The sequence below is a fragment of the Cyprinodon variegatus genome, unplaced genomic scaffold, assembly GCF_000732505.1.
Source record: "Cyprinodon variegatus isolate N-32 unplaced genomic scaffold, C_variegatus-1.0 Scaffold226, whole genome shotgun sequence".
Taxonomy (NCBI): domain Eukaryota; kingdom Metazoa; phylum Chordata; class Actinopteri; order Cyprinodontiformes; family Cyprinodontidae; genus Cyprinodon; species Cyprinodon variegatus.
Genome location: NW_015150679.1, coordinates 367,113 through 382,442, shown reverse-complemented (window position 1 = coordinate 382,442; position 15,330 = coordinate 367,113). Strand labels below are relative to the sequence as shown.

General features: G+C 39.2%; 1 protein-coding gene across 1 annotated transcript in view; it reads left to right on the top strand.

Annotated features, from left to right (window-relative positions):
• The window catches only part of LOC107088661 (lipoma-preferred partner homolog), a 98,528-nt gene extending 90,579 nt beyond the window's left edge, over positions 1-7,949 (top strand). The window contains exons 4-5 of the mRNA XM_015380963.1: positions 6,030-6,246; positions 7,895-7,949. Coding sequence (XP_015236449.1) covers positions 6,030-6,246; positions 7,895-7,949 — 272 coding nt within the window. The remainder of the gene's footprint in view (positions 1-6,029; positions 6,247-7,894) is intronic.
• The last annotated feature ends 7,381 nt before the right edge of the window (positions 7,950-15,330 follow it).

Below are 15,330 nucleotides of genomic sequence, written 5' to 3'. Positions count from 1 at the left end.
TATTATTTTTCAAAGTGTCAGAAATGGATAACAAAACTGCTATTTTCAATGACTACTTATTTTTGTCCAGCTTTACCATCGATATCGGTTATCGGCTACATGAGTTTTAAAATATCGGCATATCGGATATCGGTCAAAACCCCAATATCGTGCATCCCTAAAATTTACCTCTCTCCTGAATGTAGCCCCAAAAGTGTGTTTACTGTCAATGGGGAAAAGGATTTGATTGGATCAATCGATCTTACCAGTTTCCTTTGCTACTCATTTAACTCACGGTTCAAGCTAATCTACAGCCAGCCCACTGCTATGTGTATCAGCTACCATCTATCAACACCTTTTTGCCTGTAATGTGTCCCTGCAGGGATGCTCTCTTAATTTAAAGCTATTCAACTCGCCTATGGTACAGCGATTTGAAGTTGCAGAGGTATATCTGTTTATTTGAGAGGAGCTGTGGAGAACAGCGTCTCCTTTTATGCAGATGATATTGTGCTTTATGTCTTTATTCCAGCAGAATCCCCTCCTTCTGATCTAGCGCTGTTCGTCATTTTGGATGATTTTCTGCCAATAGGATGTTGATCAGTAAAAACAACATGTTGCCTATTAATAGAGATGCACCAACCCTCATTTTATATGATCCAGAAACTGTTCTGATACCAGAGCTCTGTTTGCTTTGAATGTGTTATCATTTCTTTTTATTTACAATGTGGTATATGAAATTCTCAGAAAATATCTTGAATAAAAAAAATAATAATTATAGCGTTAGCATTTCATACATCGGCATTGTTTTCGGTACTACCAAAACTAAAATCATAGTCTCTGTTTTCCTTACGGAGGATTTGCAAAAGGCTGTTGACATTTGAAATGCATAATGTTTCATGACAGACAGCGGTTAGAATCCCTAAAAGCCCCTTCATGTTAGCAGCTTTAAACGTTTCTCTCCCTTGTGCCACTCTAACCAGCTCTGTGATACTATAACTATCAAACCTAAATTCTGTAAAACTTTAGAAAAACGATCCACTGGACTTGGTTTCCAAGGTTTGAAGACGTTTCACTCCCACTCCAGGAAGCTTTCTCAAAAATTTGAGTTGAGAAAGCTTCCTGTAGTGAGAGCAAAACGTCTTCAAACCTTGGAAACCAAGTCCAGTAGATCGCTTTTCTAAACTTTTACAGAATAACTATGACATGGATGACTGAGAATCTTCATCAGCATATCAAACCTAAATGCTTTTTTTCTTAACCACAGTGTTTATAACTCGACCAGGTAGTGCGTTGTATCAGCATTACCGTACCACAAGGGGCAGGGCGTGTCACCAATTTTCACAATCCATACAGAAGGTAAATGCCAGAAATGTGTCCTGAAATTGACGGGAATTTCTGATCTTAGGTGTAAGTTTGTTATTCACTAATGTTAGGATGAGGTTAGCCCTCAGTGGAAGGGATAATCCAAAGGTATTAAATTAGGATTAGGTATCAAATCCAATGATTGTTTCGTTGAGAACCTCTGTTGCGAAAATGTTTATGTAGTTTACAGAACTTTATTGGCAAAGGTATTTCACTTTGAAAAAAAACTTGAAATTGCCTTAAGTTTTTGAATTAAAAAAATTTAGCAAAAAAGATTTGGCCAAATTAACAAGCATGTTTGGTATGGGTTATCAAAATAGCCGCTGCCTTTCTGTGGTATGGCACGGTCATTAGAACATCATTAAATACATTTTCTCTTTTTTTTTATTGTGAAAAACAGCTTAAAAATAACATTCATTTCCAGCTGTGAAGTGTACAAAACAGTATTCTTTCTGAAAACTATTTTTTTCCCTGTTGTATTGAGAAATGTTCCAAATAAATTATAATCTATAACAACAGATTGAACGTCAGTTTTAATGTGCAAAGTGCAGTAAAATGTGTGTTAGTATGAGCTGATCATGTAGTGTATACTAGCTTGAACACTAAGTGTTTGTTATGTACACTGGTGGAAATAGTGAAAACTGTGAACGACCTTCTACAGTACTATTTCAGCTCGGCAAAAATAGAACAATTTGCAGCTGTTGAACTGGAAGGTAACAAGCTGAATGGCTGCAAATGTTTACTGGAGACACTGACTCACCCTTCCTGGCTCCTGTTTGTTGTTCAGTACGACTGTTTTTCAAGTGTAAATTTCACCAAATTAGAATAACATTAAACAGACCTTGTTTTCAAGCAGAACAGCTGTAACCCAACATCACCGAGTTCATTTGCCTTATTTGACGTCTTGCACAAGGGCTACCGCACATACATTTGTTGCTCCGTCAATGCCCACACAACATTTCACGCAGCTCAATTTCAAAGCCGAGCAACTCCCTTTTATGGAAAGTGCAATTATGGAAATGAGCCATGACATCACATGCAGGTCGATTGGAAAAGGCACAGCTCCTGTTAAGCGTCTGTTTTCTCTGCTGACCCTGAGTAGGCAACAAACAACTTCAAGGTTGAGTGCAGTCATCTGAGGGGAAAATAGTTCTGCTTGAAGAGGCTGCAGGGAATACAAACACCGGCAGGACGTGAACACGACTCGGTCCTAAATAACTGGTACCGTCAGGAACGGCGGAGAAAAATAGGTTTGAAAAAAACCCGGAAAGAACCTTTCAGCAAAGACGCTTAGCGGCTCCTGTTCCACATACAGAACCATATGACCTTTTCAATAAATCATGTGTCTCTGAAACATTTACAACTGGTGTGTTTCCATGAAATTATAAATCCTAAACATGTTGGATGTCTGGGAGAACCGTACATGAACTTAATGTTCTAATTCTCGCTAAGCCACAAGTTACATGTGTCATACTTTGGTTAAAGCGGAACAGGAGGTCGGAGGGGGGGGGCCTTGTTAAAAAAGAAAAAAAAAAAGAAGGCATGTCTTCTGTTCAGTCCCAGAGGTTCTGAGGATCTTTCATACTCTGGGGGGTTTTCTTTATTTGTTTTTTTATTACGGAGGTCACAAGGTTATTATATAAACAATTCACAGGGACGGCCTCAAATGCCCAGCAGGGATGTTTGATGCAACGCTCGCATTTTTCCCCTCTGTGTATCAGTGTACACCCCCCCCCCCTTCACAGGCAGACGTGTCCAGTTTGCGCTGCGCCGCATTATCTCCCCGCCTTCGTTCCTTTGGTGTGTTTTGTGGAGGCGGCTGAAGAGCGTGCTTAATTAATTTGGTCAGCTGCCTTGGATAAACTACACTGATGACATCAATTAGATCCTAATGAAAACAGATAAAAGCCACGGAAAAGCAAATGGAATTTCTGAGCAGGACTCATCAAAGTCTTAGCATTGGAACAAATTCCCATTACGTGTCATAAAAGCCTTTAATTTGCAAAGCTCATGTCTGGTTTGGTACTCAGAAGTACATGGTCAAATGATTCAGTGTAAGTCGTGCGCCGAGAGGAGCCAAATCAGAATTTAATTTGGCACGCAAACCTCCTTATCCCTCCGTCTGAAACATGTGGCGGGAACGCAATCCTGGGATTAGCGCGGACTTCAGAACTACACATTTGGCATGTTTGGGGTCCTCTGGCAGAGCAGACACCTTGTGTGCCGGTTTGTAACACGACATTTCCATTTTCAATCTAGGGGAAGGGGAAAAAAAACCCACACCCGCTCTTACTGCAGATTATTACTTCTTAGTTAAGCAAATTGCTGCAATTATGTGTGTCAGTCGATTGACGGGGATAACGAGGCGCTGCTTCTTTGTCTCCTCCACTCTCCTCCTCTGTCTAATAACTCTGTGACCTCTTTGAAAATGCCTGATTTGATTTTACAGCTGGAGACAGATAGCAGTTCAGGCAAATGAAGATGAATCAATTAATTCAGCCGTTAGTGCTAATTTCCAAGCACTTCGCAGAAACACTGGTTTGGAAGTGTCTCCTCTGCTAAAGGAGGGCCGATAGATTGATTCTTGTGTCTGTGGGAGAGACAAGAGCAAGAAAACTGAGTGTAAGGCATGCAGTGAGTGAAGGCGTTCAGGTCAGACCAGATGAAAACTCTCAGTGAGACATGGCGGTGGCTGCATGCAGCTGTAGGGATGCTTTTCTACAGCATGGGAGGAGGGTCAGACTGAGCGTTTGGGGATGGAGGAGTCTCCAGACTGAGGTGGAGGTTCAGCTTCTAGTTGGGCAACGAGCCTGACAGCCAGAGCTGGAAAGGGATGCTTTAGATAAGCCCCGTCTGCAGGGCCAGATTCGTCAACTTGAAAGCAGGATAGGGGATTCAAATGTTATTTTTTCTAGTTTTTTTTTTTTTTTTTTTAAGCAACTTTATTGTGATATTGACACCCTGCAAAAAGAAAGAAATCTTAAGTATTTTTTTTCTTAAAATAAGTGCATCTTTTCTTGAATTGAGGAGATAAGTGAGACACTGCCAATGAAACAAGAAAAATCACATCTAAAGTAAGAAAAATGAATTGCATTGTCTTATTTCAAGTGCATATTATGTAATCATCCTATTTTAAGAGTAAAAATACTCATTACGTTGGCAATTCATCTGATTTACCTACCGTACTCAAATATAGGGTAAATACACTTGATTTAAATTTTCTAGATTGTTTTTGCAATGCATGGTCTGCTCTACTATTAGATCAAAACACAATATTAAAAAGCAAAAACAAGAAAAGCAGGCTGATCATTGCAGACATGGGATCTGAATTAAGAAGACTTTTGAAATTGACTTTCAACAAAAAAGTAAACATACTAACTATTAATTAAAAACAATCACTTTTTAGTTAAAAAGAACTTAAATAAGGAGCTTTTAATACTGTAGATCTTGATCTGACTCTTTGCATAACATCTTATTAAAGCTCCATGTAAGAAGCAGCTTTATTCTGCTTGTAGAGGATGCAGCCATCTTTCGTTTATTTTTTTTAATTTAACCTTTATTTAACCAGGAAGTCCCTTGAGATTGAAATCTCTTTTTCGAGGGAGACCTGGCCGAGACGGCACACCAGGTAAAATACAAACAGAAATACAACATAGACAAAATCTCACATAGAGGAAAAGACAGGTCACATAGGGCAGTTACATTTTTGAATTACATGACATTTTAACATGGCCTTAAATTCATTCAAGTTTAGCAGCGTCTGTGTTTGTTAGACGTAATTAGGTCCGTTTCATGATCAGTCTGGGTTGATATTAGCTCAAAGAATTGGGCAGCAGTCGAGAATTTGTTGGATATGACGGAAAAATGAATGAAATGGATTTGCCAGAGTCTGCTGTTGAGTAAACTTAGTGCGTAGTTCATCAAGGATTTGGGTCCTTGATGAACTGCGTCTCATAATCAAAACAAAAGCAAATATTGTGATGTTCATGAAATGAAGCTTTTATTTTAAGAAATGTTTATTTATCTGCTTCTCTTTAAATGGTCTCACTCAAGGGAAAATGTTTGTTTTATTTTCTTAAATCTATGACTGTCATTGTGCCAAATGTAGACCAAGCTCGCTGGTTCCCATAACAATGGCGGTGTAATTACAGGAATAAACTGAATCAATTATAGATTTTGAAAGTTTTTTTCTATGAAACATTAAAATTATCAGTTCAAATGAAAATAAATTCATTGTAAAAATGTTAGTTTTATAATTTAAAGGAGATTTTGGTATTTGAATATATTATATAAATATATATAAACTCCACTACTTCCTTAAGTTCAGCTGGTTCTTTTGTTTCCTGTCTGTCATTTCTGGACAGATTGATTAATCCATCATCAACACCTGGATTAAGGATATATAGAATGCCCAGTCTGACACAGTTAGCTGAGTGAACTCTGTGTTTATTGGCGCTTGGTGCTGAACAACCTGCCGCGCGCCGTTCTCCATGCAGAGATGCTGTTTTTACTTTGCTGTACCCACCAGAGCCAGCTCTGCTTATTCCGAATAAAAAAAGTTTTTTTCTTTAGGATCTGTGTTCTGCAGACACTCTTCCATCACTGCGACTGTTTGAAAAAAAAAGAAAAAAAAGAGGAAGTGTTTCATAAAGTGTTTTTGTTTTTTTTCCTCTGTGTCTCCATCCCAGTGGACTACCCTCCCCCTCCTCCACCCCCCGAAGAGTTGACCGGTTTCCCATCATCACCTGGTTCCTTCCCTCTTCCGCCGCCGCCGGATAACTCGTTCGATTACCAGGTAAGAGGCTGGAGCTCGGGGCTGCAGTCACATCCAACCAAACTTGTCTTCCACTTTGAGCCGCGGCCAGCTGCAGAGACGTTCGGCCCCCGGATGCAGCTTGGAGCCAGGTGCTGTGAAGCCACGCTCTCACACACTTTAGCTTAATATCCCCTCAGAGCTCTGATGCAGGACGGATGGAAGGCTGACACCTAATGGTGGAGCTGGGTCATTTATCTCTGCCTTGTAGTCATGATACCCACAGGCATCCGGCCTCCTGGGATGTGCGGCCTCCCAGCTCTCACTGACTCTCCCAGCACTTGACCTCTGCTCAGAAATCCTCCGAGTGCTTCACATTCCTCAGTTCAGTGTAAGCAGCAGGAATAAAAACAGGCTCTGCTTTTGATCCAGTCCACTTCTGCCCAGATTGTAACAGAAAGCATATCTTCATCACACCCAGAGCAGGGGAATGAAACTAAACACAGGAGATTGTGACCCAGGCTGTAGATTTAAAAGGTGAAGTTGAAATGTCGGCTCTCGATTCGATGCTTTTATTTAACTGAAGGAATGTTGGGGCGACCCGGCCCGCAGAGCCATTTTTTTCTCCGATTTGTTTAGAGACACATGAGCAGCTGGAATGCAGGGAGGTCCCAAAAAAATGAACTTCCTTTACTAGAAATCTGGACGGACATTTTTGCAAAACCTTAAAAGATCAGCAGAAGTGCTTCAATTCATCTTCTGAAGCTGAATCACTGCCCCTCTGACTTCCAGCAGCTTTCAGTTAAACCCAAGCTTCTCTTTTACCTTTAGGAGCTGGACGTGGTGAGGTTTTACCTTAATAGGACTGATTTTTTAAAATCCTCACTTAGCGTGTCCTTTTTTTCCTCTAGCTTTGTCAAATAGATACATGTTTTATCTAGTACATTTTTATCATTTCTATCTGTTATTTTTGTTGTATCTTTGTTTTTATTCATGGCTTTAGTCACAGGCAGCGGCTCTATTTCTTTATTGTAGCGTTTTATTTTGTTTTGTTATAAAAAAAAAATGGCATCACTGAAATAATCAAATAAATGAATTATGTGAACATTCCTTTGAAAATAAGACATTATTTCTGTGCTAATGTCCTTCTAATAGGTAATATTTTATCCTTACTCAATAAAAACTAGATTAAATATAGAATATAAGCACATTTGTCTTGGAATAAGTGTATTTTCCCTCGTTTTGAGCAGATAAGACAGTTTCAAAATTGAATAAGATGATTTGCGTTTAGAATAAGACAAAATAACTGTTATGTTATCTGTTATCTTATTAGGTGCATTATCTTAAATGCATGATATCTGATTATCTCAGTTTGATGACAGATACGCTCCTTCTATCAGCAGATCATTTTATTAACCTGCTCAACTTAAGGGCAAATACTCTTTTGTGAAGAGATGTTAACTTATTTTTATGATTTATGTTTAATTATGGATATTTTTGCTAAGCAGCTCTTTATGACACCCATGCACCTCCAAGCAGAAACAACAGTATCTCTGAATATCTCTAGCTGCATGTTTAGGGTCCAGTGAAAGGTGAACCTCCCAGCATGATGCTCCCACTTCCATGTTTCACCATAGAATGTGTTGAGCTTTGTCTCCTGCATGGCTTGTAGCAAACTGCAAACAGTAGTAATGGATTTGTTCCCCCACAGAGGCCACCTGAGCTGTGGATCTCTGCAGCTCTTCCAGAGTAACCATGAGTCTCCAGTTTGTCTGTTTTTAATGCTTTCTTTCCGTGTAGCTGCAAAGTGGCCAAAGGCTGGATGTACAGAACAAGTGCAGGAAGGTATGACTAACTGCACTGAGTGAACATTGTGTAAATGTGAGCTGAATAAAATTTAATAAAAACTAATCAACATAGAAAAAAAAACATTTTTTTTATTCATTTCTTTTTACAACACTGGTAAAATCCTTATATCTGCTTTTTCCAGCTTCAGCAGACAAACGTAGGCAGGCAGTCTTTCCATCCTGAGGCGATAGATAGAACAAAACTCCAAGAGTTGTTCAAAGCTTTGGGTATTGTTTTATACCATAAATGTCTGACAAACCTATGAGGCCATCATGGAACAGCTGGGTTTATATTCTAATCAAATATTATTCTGATTTTTATTTGTTAGGAACACTTCCCATTTTCCTTCACTATTATACGGTTGGTTTGTCTTTTTAAATCCCAGTAAAACAGAAACCTAGTTAATGCTTGTAACATTAGTCTTAATGTCTTAATTTAGTACGCATATTAGCTGTTTTTTTTTCCATTGGAGGCAGATGCTGTCTATCGGTCTGTGTTGCAGAAATGGTTAAATACAACTTTAAAAACCTGAGAATCCACTAATAAATTTAGCCAAGATAAATATCTTAGCCAATCCGTGACATTAAAGTAAAGTGTTTACAGCAAAACAGAATCTGTTAAGTGACTAAAGAACAGCAAATACAACCAAATAAGCACCTATTCACTTACCTTTTTCCTATCTTGTTCTAAAATTCTGTAATTTTACTTAATTTTTTTTTCTATTTGTTGTGTTAAAGCAACACTGCAAAGTTACAGCCATTAGGGGCTGTATAGCTGTAATTTTGTGCTTTAGCAGCCCTGAAAGCATCCGCAACAATAAACGGTCTTTCTCTGTGTTTATGAATGTGATAGCAGGCCATTTGGAGCAGCAAACTAAGAAATTACGGTGTCATTTGTAAATTCAAGACCACATTAACTTCTTTAGATGAAATCAAGGAGAGTATTGCGGCCTAGTGGTTAGGGCAAAGAGCTTGGGATCCTGAGGTTCTTAGTTCGAGCCCCCACAACAGACTGCCAATCTGGGACCCTAAGCAAAGACACTGAACCGCACAATGGCAGTCCACTGCTCCCTAAGGGGATGGGTTAAATGCAGAGAGTGAATTTTGTTGCTTTTTATTAGTGACAATGTAATGACAATAAAAAGCTGGAAAAACAAAAAAACATCCAAGTAAGCGCTATATCTGTAAGCAAACAACTTTATAGGTTTAGCTCTGGTGTTTGAGGGGAGGTCAGACTGCCGTAAAGCAGCGTTCTGAGTCACATGAGTGATTTACTGAAGGATCCGACTTTCCTAGGTTTGTGTTTAAGAAGAGCAGACTTTATGGAGCATTAATACCCAAAATATGCTGCATATTGAACTGAGAAATCTAAAATTTGTTTAACACTTTGGGTCAAAAGTTGGATCAAACTCCAGGGTTGATTTAAAATGATTTAATATTATGAAGAGCCGCTTTTACTTTAACATTTAGAGTATTTGCTGCCCGACTTTAGACACTAACTGTTTTTAAGCTCTCCACAGAACCTTACAAATGAAATCTGACATAGTATTGCTTATAGAAACTAAAGCAAGTCATGATGAACCGGCTATAACACACTTAAAACAGGTCAAATCTAGGGTTAATTAGACAAATCAAACTATTTCAGCTTATTTCCTTAGATTAATCTCTGGTTTTGGAACGGCAAACTGAAGTGCTCTGTTTCCATGAAGGCATCACAATCAGGCCAGCCATACTTTATTTTTTTTTAACTCCACCAAGGAAAACCAGGTTCTGAACACACTCCTGGAATGACCCGCCTGCACTCCTGAAAGAGAAAACCTGCAGAGAAGTCTGCTTTAAAAAGACTGTACGGCACAAAACACCACCAGATAGACTCCATCGTTCATAAAAACTCGCTGACAGAATGTCAGCTTTTATATTGTAGGAAGGAAAGCAGACGTTAAAAAAGGAACCAAAGCCTCTCTGCTTTTCTGCTCTCCTTAAAAGGCTGCAATCTCGAATCAGGGACAAGAAATACAAATAAATACACTGCTCAAAAAAATTAAAGGAACACTTTGAAAACACAAATCATGGTGTTTATTTATACTGATATTGACAGGGTGATGTGTTAGGAACAAAAGAATGACATATCATTTGATGGAAATGAAAATGATCAACCTACAGAGGGCTGAATTCAAAGACACCTCAAAAATTACAGTGACAACAATGATGCGGCAGGCTAGTCCATTTTGCTGAAATTTCATTGCAGCAACTGAAAATGGTATTCAGTAATTTGTATGGCCCCCACGTGCGTGTATGCATGCTTGACAACGTTGGGGTATGCTCCTAATGAGACGACGGATGGCGTCCTGGGGTATCTCCTCCCAGATCTGGACCAGACCATCACTGACCCACCACCAAACCGGTCATGCTGAACGATGTTACAGGCAGCATAACGTTCTCCACTGCTTCTCCAGACCCTTTCATGTCTGTCACATGTGCTCAGGGTGAACCTGCTCTCATCTGTGAAAAGCACAGGGTGCCAGTGGTGGACTTGCCAATTCCGGTGTTCTGTGGCAAGCGCCAATCGAGCTCCACGGTGCCCGGCAGTGAGCACAGGGCCCACTGGAGGACGTCGGGCCCTCAGGTCACCCTCTTGAAGTCTGTTTCTGATTGTTTGTTCAGAGACATTCACACCATTGGCCTGCTGGAGGTCATTTTGTAGGGCTCTGGCAGTGCTCCTCCTGCTCCTCCTTGCACAAAGGAGCAGATAGTGTTCCTGCTGATGGGTTGTAGACCTTCTACGGCCCTGTCCAGCTCTCCTGGAGTAACTGCCCGTCTCCTGGAATCTCCTCCATGCTCTTGAGATTGAGCTGGGAGACACAGCATACTTTCTGGCAATGGCACGTATTGATGTGCCATCCTGGAGGAGTTGGACGGCCTATGAAACCTCTGTAAGGCCCAGGTAGCGCCTCATGCTAACAGTAGTGACAGTGACCCTAGCCAAATGCAAAACTGGTGAAAATGTCAGCGGCCTCCACCTGTAAAACCATTCCTGTTTTGATGGTCGTCTCGTTGTTGCCCCTCTAGTGCACCTGTTGTTAATTTCATTAATACCAAAGCAGCTGAAATTGATTAACAACCCCCTCTGCTAGTTACCTGACCAAATCAAAATCCCAGAAGTTTATTTAACTTGATGCTATACTCTGATTACAAAGTGTTCCTTTAATTATTTTGAGTAGTGTATATATATCTAAGATTTTTTTTGAATTAGAGTGCCAGCTAACGTGTTCTTTAACTTCTATTATCACCTTTCTTTATCTCAGACTTCCTAGTTTCTTAAAGGAAGATTACGGTTCTGGGTGGTAATTTAATTTGCTGATACAGAACTGTTACTCTAATTATATTTCACCCAACCAGAGAAAAAAAAAACTGTTCAACTTTTCCTTATTGTGAGCAAAACGGACGCAACTCCATCAGAAATTCTATACGCTGCATAAGTAACACAGATGTTAATCTGTATTTAAAAAAATCTGCTCTTTATCACCCATGCAGAGAGATGTCTGGATTATTACATCTAAAAGCAGATAAATCTCTCATCTTGGCCCTGGTCCAAATCATCCCTATATTCCTACACACCACACAGACTGCAGCTTTCCCTTTCATCCTCCACCTTTTCACTCCTAAACAAGTTTGGCTTCTGTTTTATTTTTGAATATCTATTTTTTTCTTTTCTTTTCTGAATTCCTTTGTTGATTCATTGGAAGCCATTAGTGTGCCTCTTTGTTTACCCCCGCTCTCGCGATTGCCTTAGATGTTTTTAGGGAGACGCTCCGCTCCAAATGGAGGCAAGCCCTGCCCGTAATAGCTTGTGACAGGTAATCCAAACACATAACATTAGAATAAGAAGCAGACATTGATCCAACAGACTCAAAAAGCCCCCGCAGGCAATTGCAAGAAGTCTTCTCGCAGTTGCAGCATAGTTCAGAGGGCTAAAAATACTCGGTGTCATTTTGTGGAGAAATTCCCGGGAATTTTAGCAGAAATCCCTGCCACTAATGGTCACGTCAGTTTAAGTGTTTTCCAGATATCTCCGTCACAATATTTGTGCTTCTTCTACTGGAATATTTAGTGTCTTTATGCTCTGATGAGGTAGAATATCTCTCCAAGGCAAAACGGAAATGCGTGGATTAATAAATCAGTAGGTGCTGCTGTAGTGTTCGTGATGCTTTCAAGCTCTTCTTATAAGCAGAGTTCCCTCCCAGCAGTTCTCATCTCCATTAGGAGAGCGGGATGACACTATTAGTTAGAAAATAGCCGGCTTTAATCTGACTGCTGTTGTCTCTGCTCCAATCCTGGCTGGTTGGGTTTGGGATGAATGTGTTAAGGTAACTGTAAAAGCTCGGGGTGAATAGTGCACAGAGTTACAAAAGTCCCCCCTCTTTCTCTTTCTCTGCGCCGCATTTCTCCCTCCAAGAAGTCTCTGCGATTGATGTGCGGCTTTCAGGAGGATTGTGCAAGGTCAAAGTGAAAGCTGAACTTTGGAAACTGTAATCCAAAGTTGAAGAAGTGAGGAGAAGAAAGGAGGAGAGTGTCTTTGAGCGGCACTGAGTTACTCAGAGTTATTGAAGGCTTGACATTGACTTTAGAGAGCAGCTTGTAAAGGCTGTTTAACCCTGTCAAGCTATAAGTGAGTGTTTTTCTTTTAACTGGGTGTTAGGGTTAACACTCTTGGAAACTGAAAGTTTCTATGAAGAAAAAAAAGAGTTGGCTGAAGACGTTATTAAAGATTAGACTTGCACAGTCAGGCTTTCTGTGGCAGAGACCACGTACTGATTTTCTTTGCGTTCTGACCTTTAGATTCCAGTTTTAAGTGATTCCAGCACTTAATGGGCTTTAAATCTTTCCAATAAAGGAAATTCTAACATGGTTCAGATACCGAGATCAAACCTACAGATCTCAACTTCTACTGTTATTTAATAAAAATGCATCTCTGTACATAATGATCTATATTTTTAGAGCCTTTATATAATAACAATATATATAATAAAAAACATTTCAGAGCGGTTTTAAATAACTGCAATAGCAGATGACATAAAATATATTAGGGCTGCAACTAACAGTTTTAACATCTGATCTGTTTTCTTTCTTAAATCAGTAAAGAGCAGAAAAAAAGTGCTACATCTGAGAACTTATTTTTATTTTTACAACATTTGAATCACTATGCCAATTGCAGATTTTGCGAATAAGGTTTTATTCTAAGTGTAATATTCAATATTTTAGTTTTGGATCAATTACTGTCTTGAGTTCTTTGAGCAAATTGCATATTTTAATGTCTGTATCCTCACATTATGAATTTTCATTTAGTTGAAATTGTTTATTAATCAATAAATTGCTTTTAATCTGCGTAATTGATTACGCCCTAAAGTGCTTATCATTTAGAAGCCATCCCCTCTCATCAGCCGGAATAAACAGGAATTATCCGGACCTGGATGGTCTGGTTTTTATAGGATGGCACAGAAGGGATGGGATGATTTCGGTGATTCAGTGTTGCAGATGTTCTCCTCTGCCCATACTGTGTTTATATAGCATTATACAGTGTTTGTTTGTGTCATATTTCATGTAGGAAGAGTAGTGTCTGTGTTTAAATACCATCAGATCGATGTTTGGCGTACATGAAGGTCCTAGCTTATAGATGTCGGATTATATAATCTATTTTTGAAATGTTCACAGATTTACAATATGGCGTACATTGGAATTTAGACTGAACCTTTTAGATTCTTTAGGTTAAATAATTACTGTTTAAACTTTTACCAATATAGACCTGTTATATGTCTTTAGAAAGCTTAGATTCTCCAAAATTAAATTGTGAAGTTCATTTTATGGAAAAATTGAGCACCATAGCAAAATTTATAAAGATACAGCAGCACGTTTATCCACGTTTATCCAGAATTTTTAAAATACACCTTGTGCATCCTACATTTGAAGTGATTTTATATTCCATTTGTCAGTAAGGGTCCACAGATTAAAAGTAATCCAGCATATTTGTAATAAAAACATTCCATGAGGAGAAAATCGCCACATAAAGTCAAAACAAAATTGTGCCTGTCGATTTCGTTTTGAGATTTAACACAGGGACAGCCCTGGAAGCGTCACAAGCACTCCCTATCAGCCACCTTCTTTAGGCAGGATTCCCCCAATATTATGGCTCATAAAGTCCAGCTGTTATTGGTTGAGTCCACATGCAATGTTTGGCTATATAACCACTGAAATTACCTTTAAAACAAGGGTAAGCATGGCTAACTTGAACAATTCTGATCTTGCTCTATCCCGGTTAATAAAAGCCCGCAGGCACGTCAAAGACTGGATCATTGCAAACTTAGATAATTAGAAAGAAGGTTAGAAAAATGGAACAATATTTGCGTCATCAATAATTTGGTACATTTGGAGAGGTTTGGAGGTTTTGGTGACTCCAGAAGTTAACAGTCCCATAACTCCGGAACTCTTATACCTAGAGGTCTGCAATTTTTCCACAGTTGTGGTTGGCATGATGCAAAACAAATGTAATACATTCACACATGCCTATTTTCAAGCATGTCTTTGTTACTGTTATTGAAAAAAGACCTATTATTTTTGAGAATAAAAAAAAACAAAACAAATTTGAGTAACTGTTGCTATCTTCATTTCTATTTTCAGGAACCTAGAAGGTGTTAGCTTTCAAATGATGTATCACAAATGTAATTTGGGCTCACAGTTCCTTAGTTATTTGCTTTTCTGTTTGGGTAAGCAAAAAAGTTAGGATTGCTTTAAATTAGGTGAGGGTTAATAGGAGCTTAGCAGTAGCTTTATCGACCAGCCGCTGTGACTGCTTAGGCCTTTGTTTATTGTCATCTTGAGTAAGAAAGCTGTAAAAGGCAGTTATTTTATTGTTAAGTTGTTTTATTCTTACATTTTAAACAGAAGCAGGATAATTCCTGGTACAGACGTGGGCTCCGTCCTTGTTGAAAGCTTCCCTGATATTTAATCTGGTTTTATTCCATCTCCAATTAGACTCCTATTTGGTTATTTTGTTGCACAAGACAAAAGTTTTATTTTCTTACTCTTAGTGTTGTAGTCAAGACCCCTCCAAGCGAGACCAAGGAGTACCGAGATAGAGACAAGGCCAAGACCTTTAGAGACAAATACCAAGACCACATAAGGTCTCGTTCTTGGTACTCCTTGGTCTCGGTTGGTGTGGTCTTGACTACGAAACTACTCTTACTCTTCTTTACCCCTGCAGCCAGTTAAACTAGAGCGTGCAGCGCATCACAGCCACATACCAGACCAGAGAGTTCATGAGCTGACTAATGAAGCCTGTAGACCAGATTCTATTTAGCTATTTCTGCTACTGTATATATATATATATATATA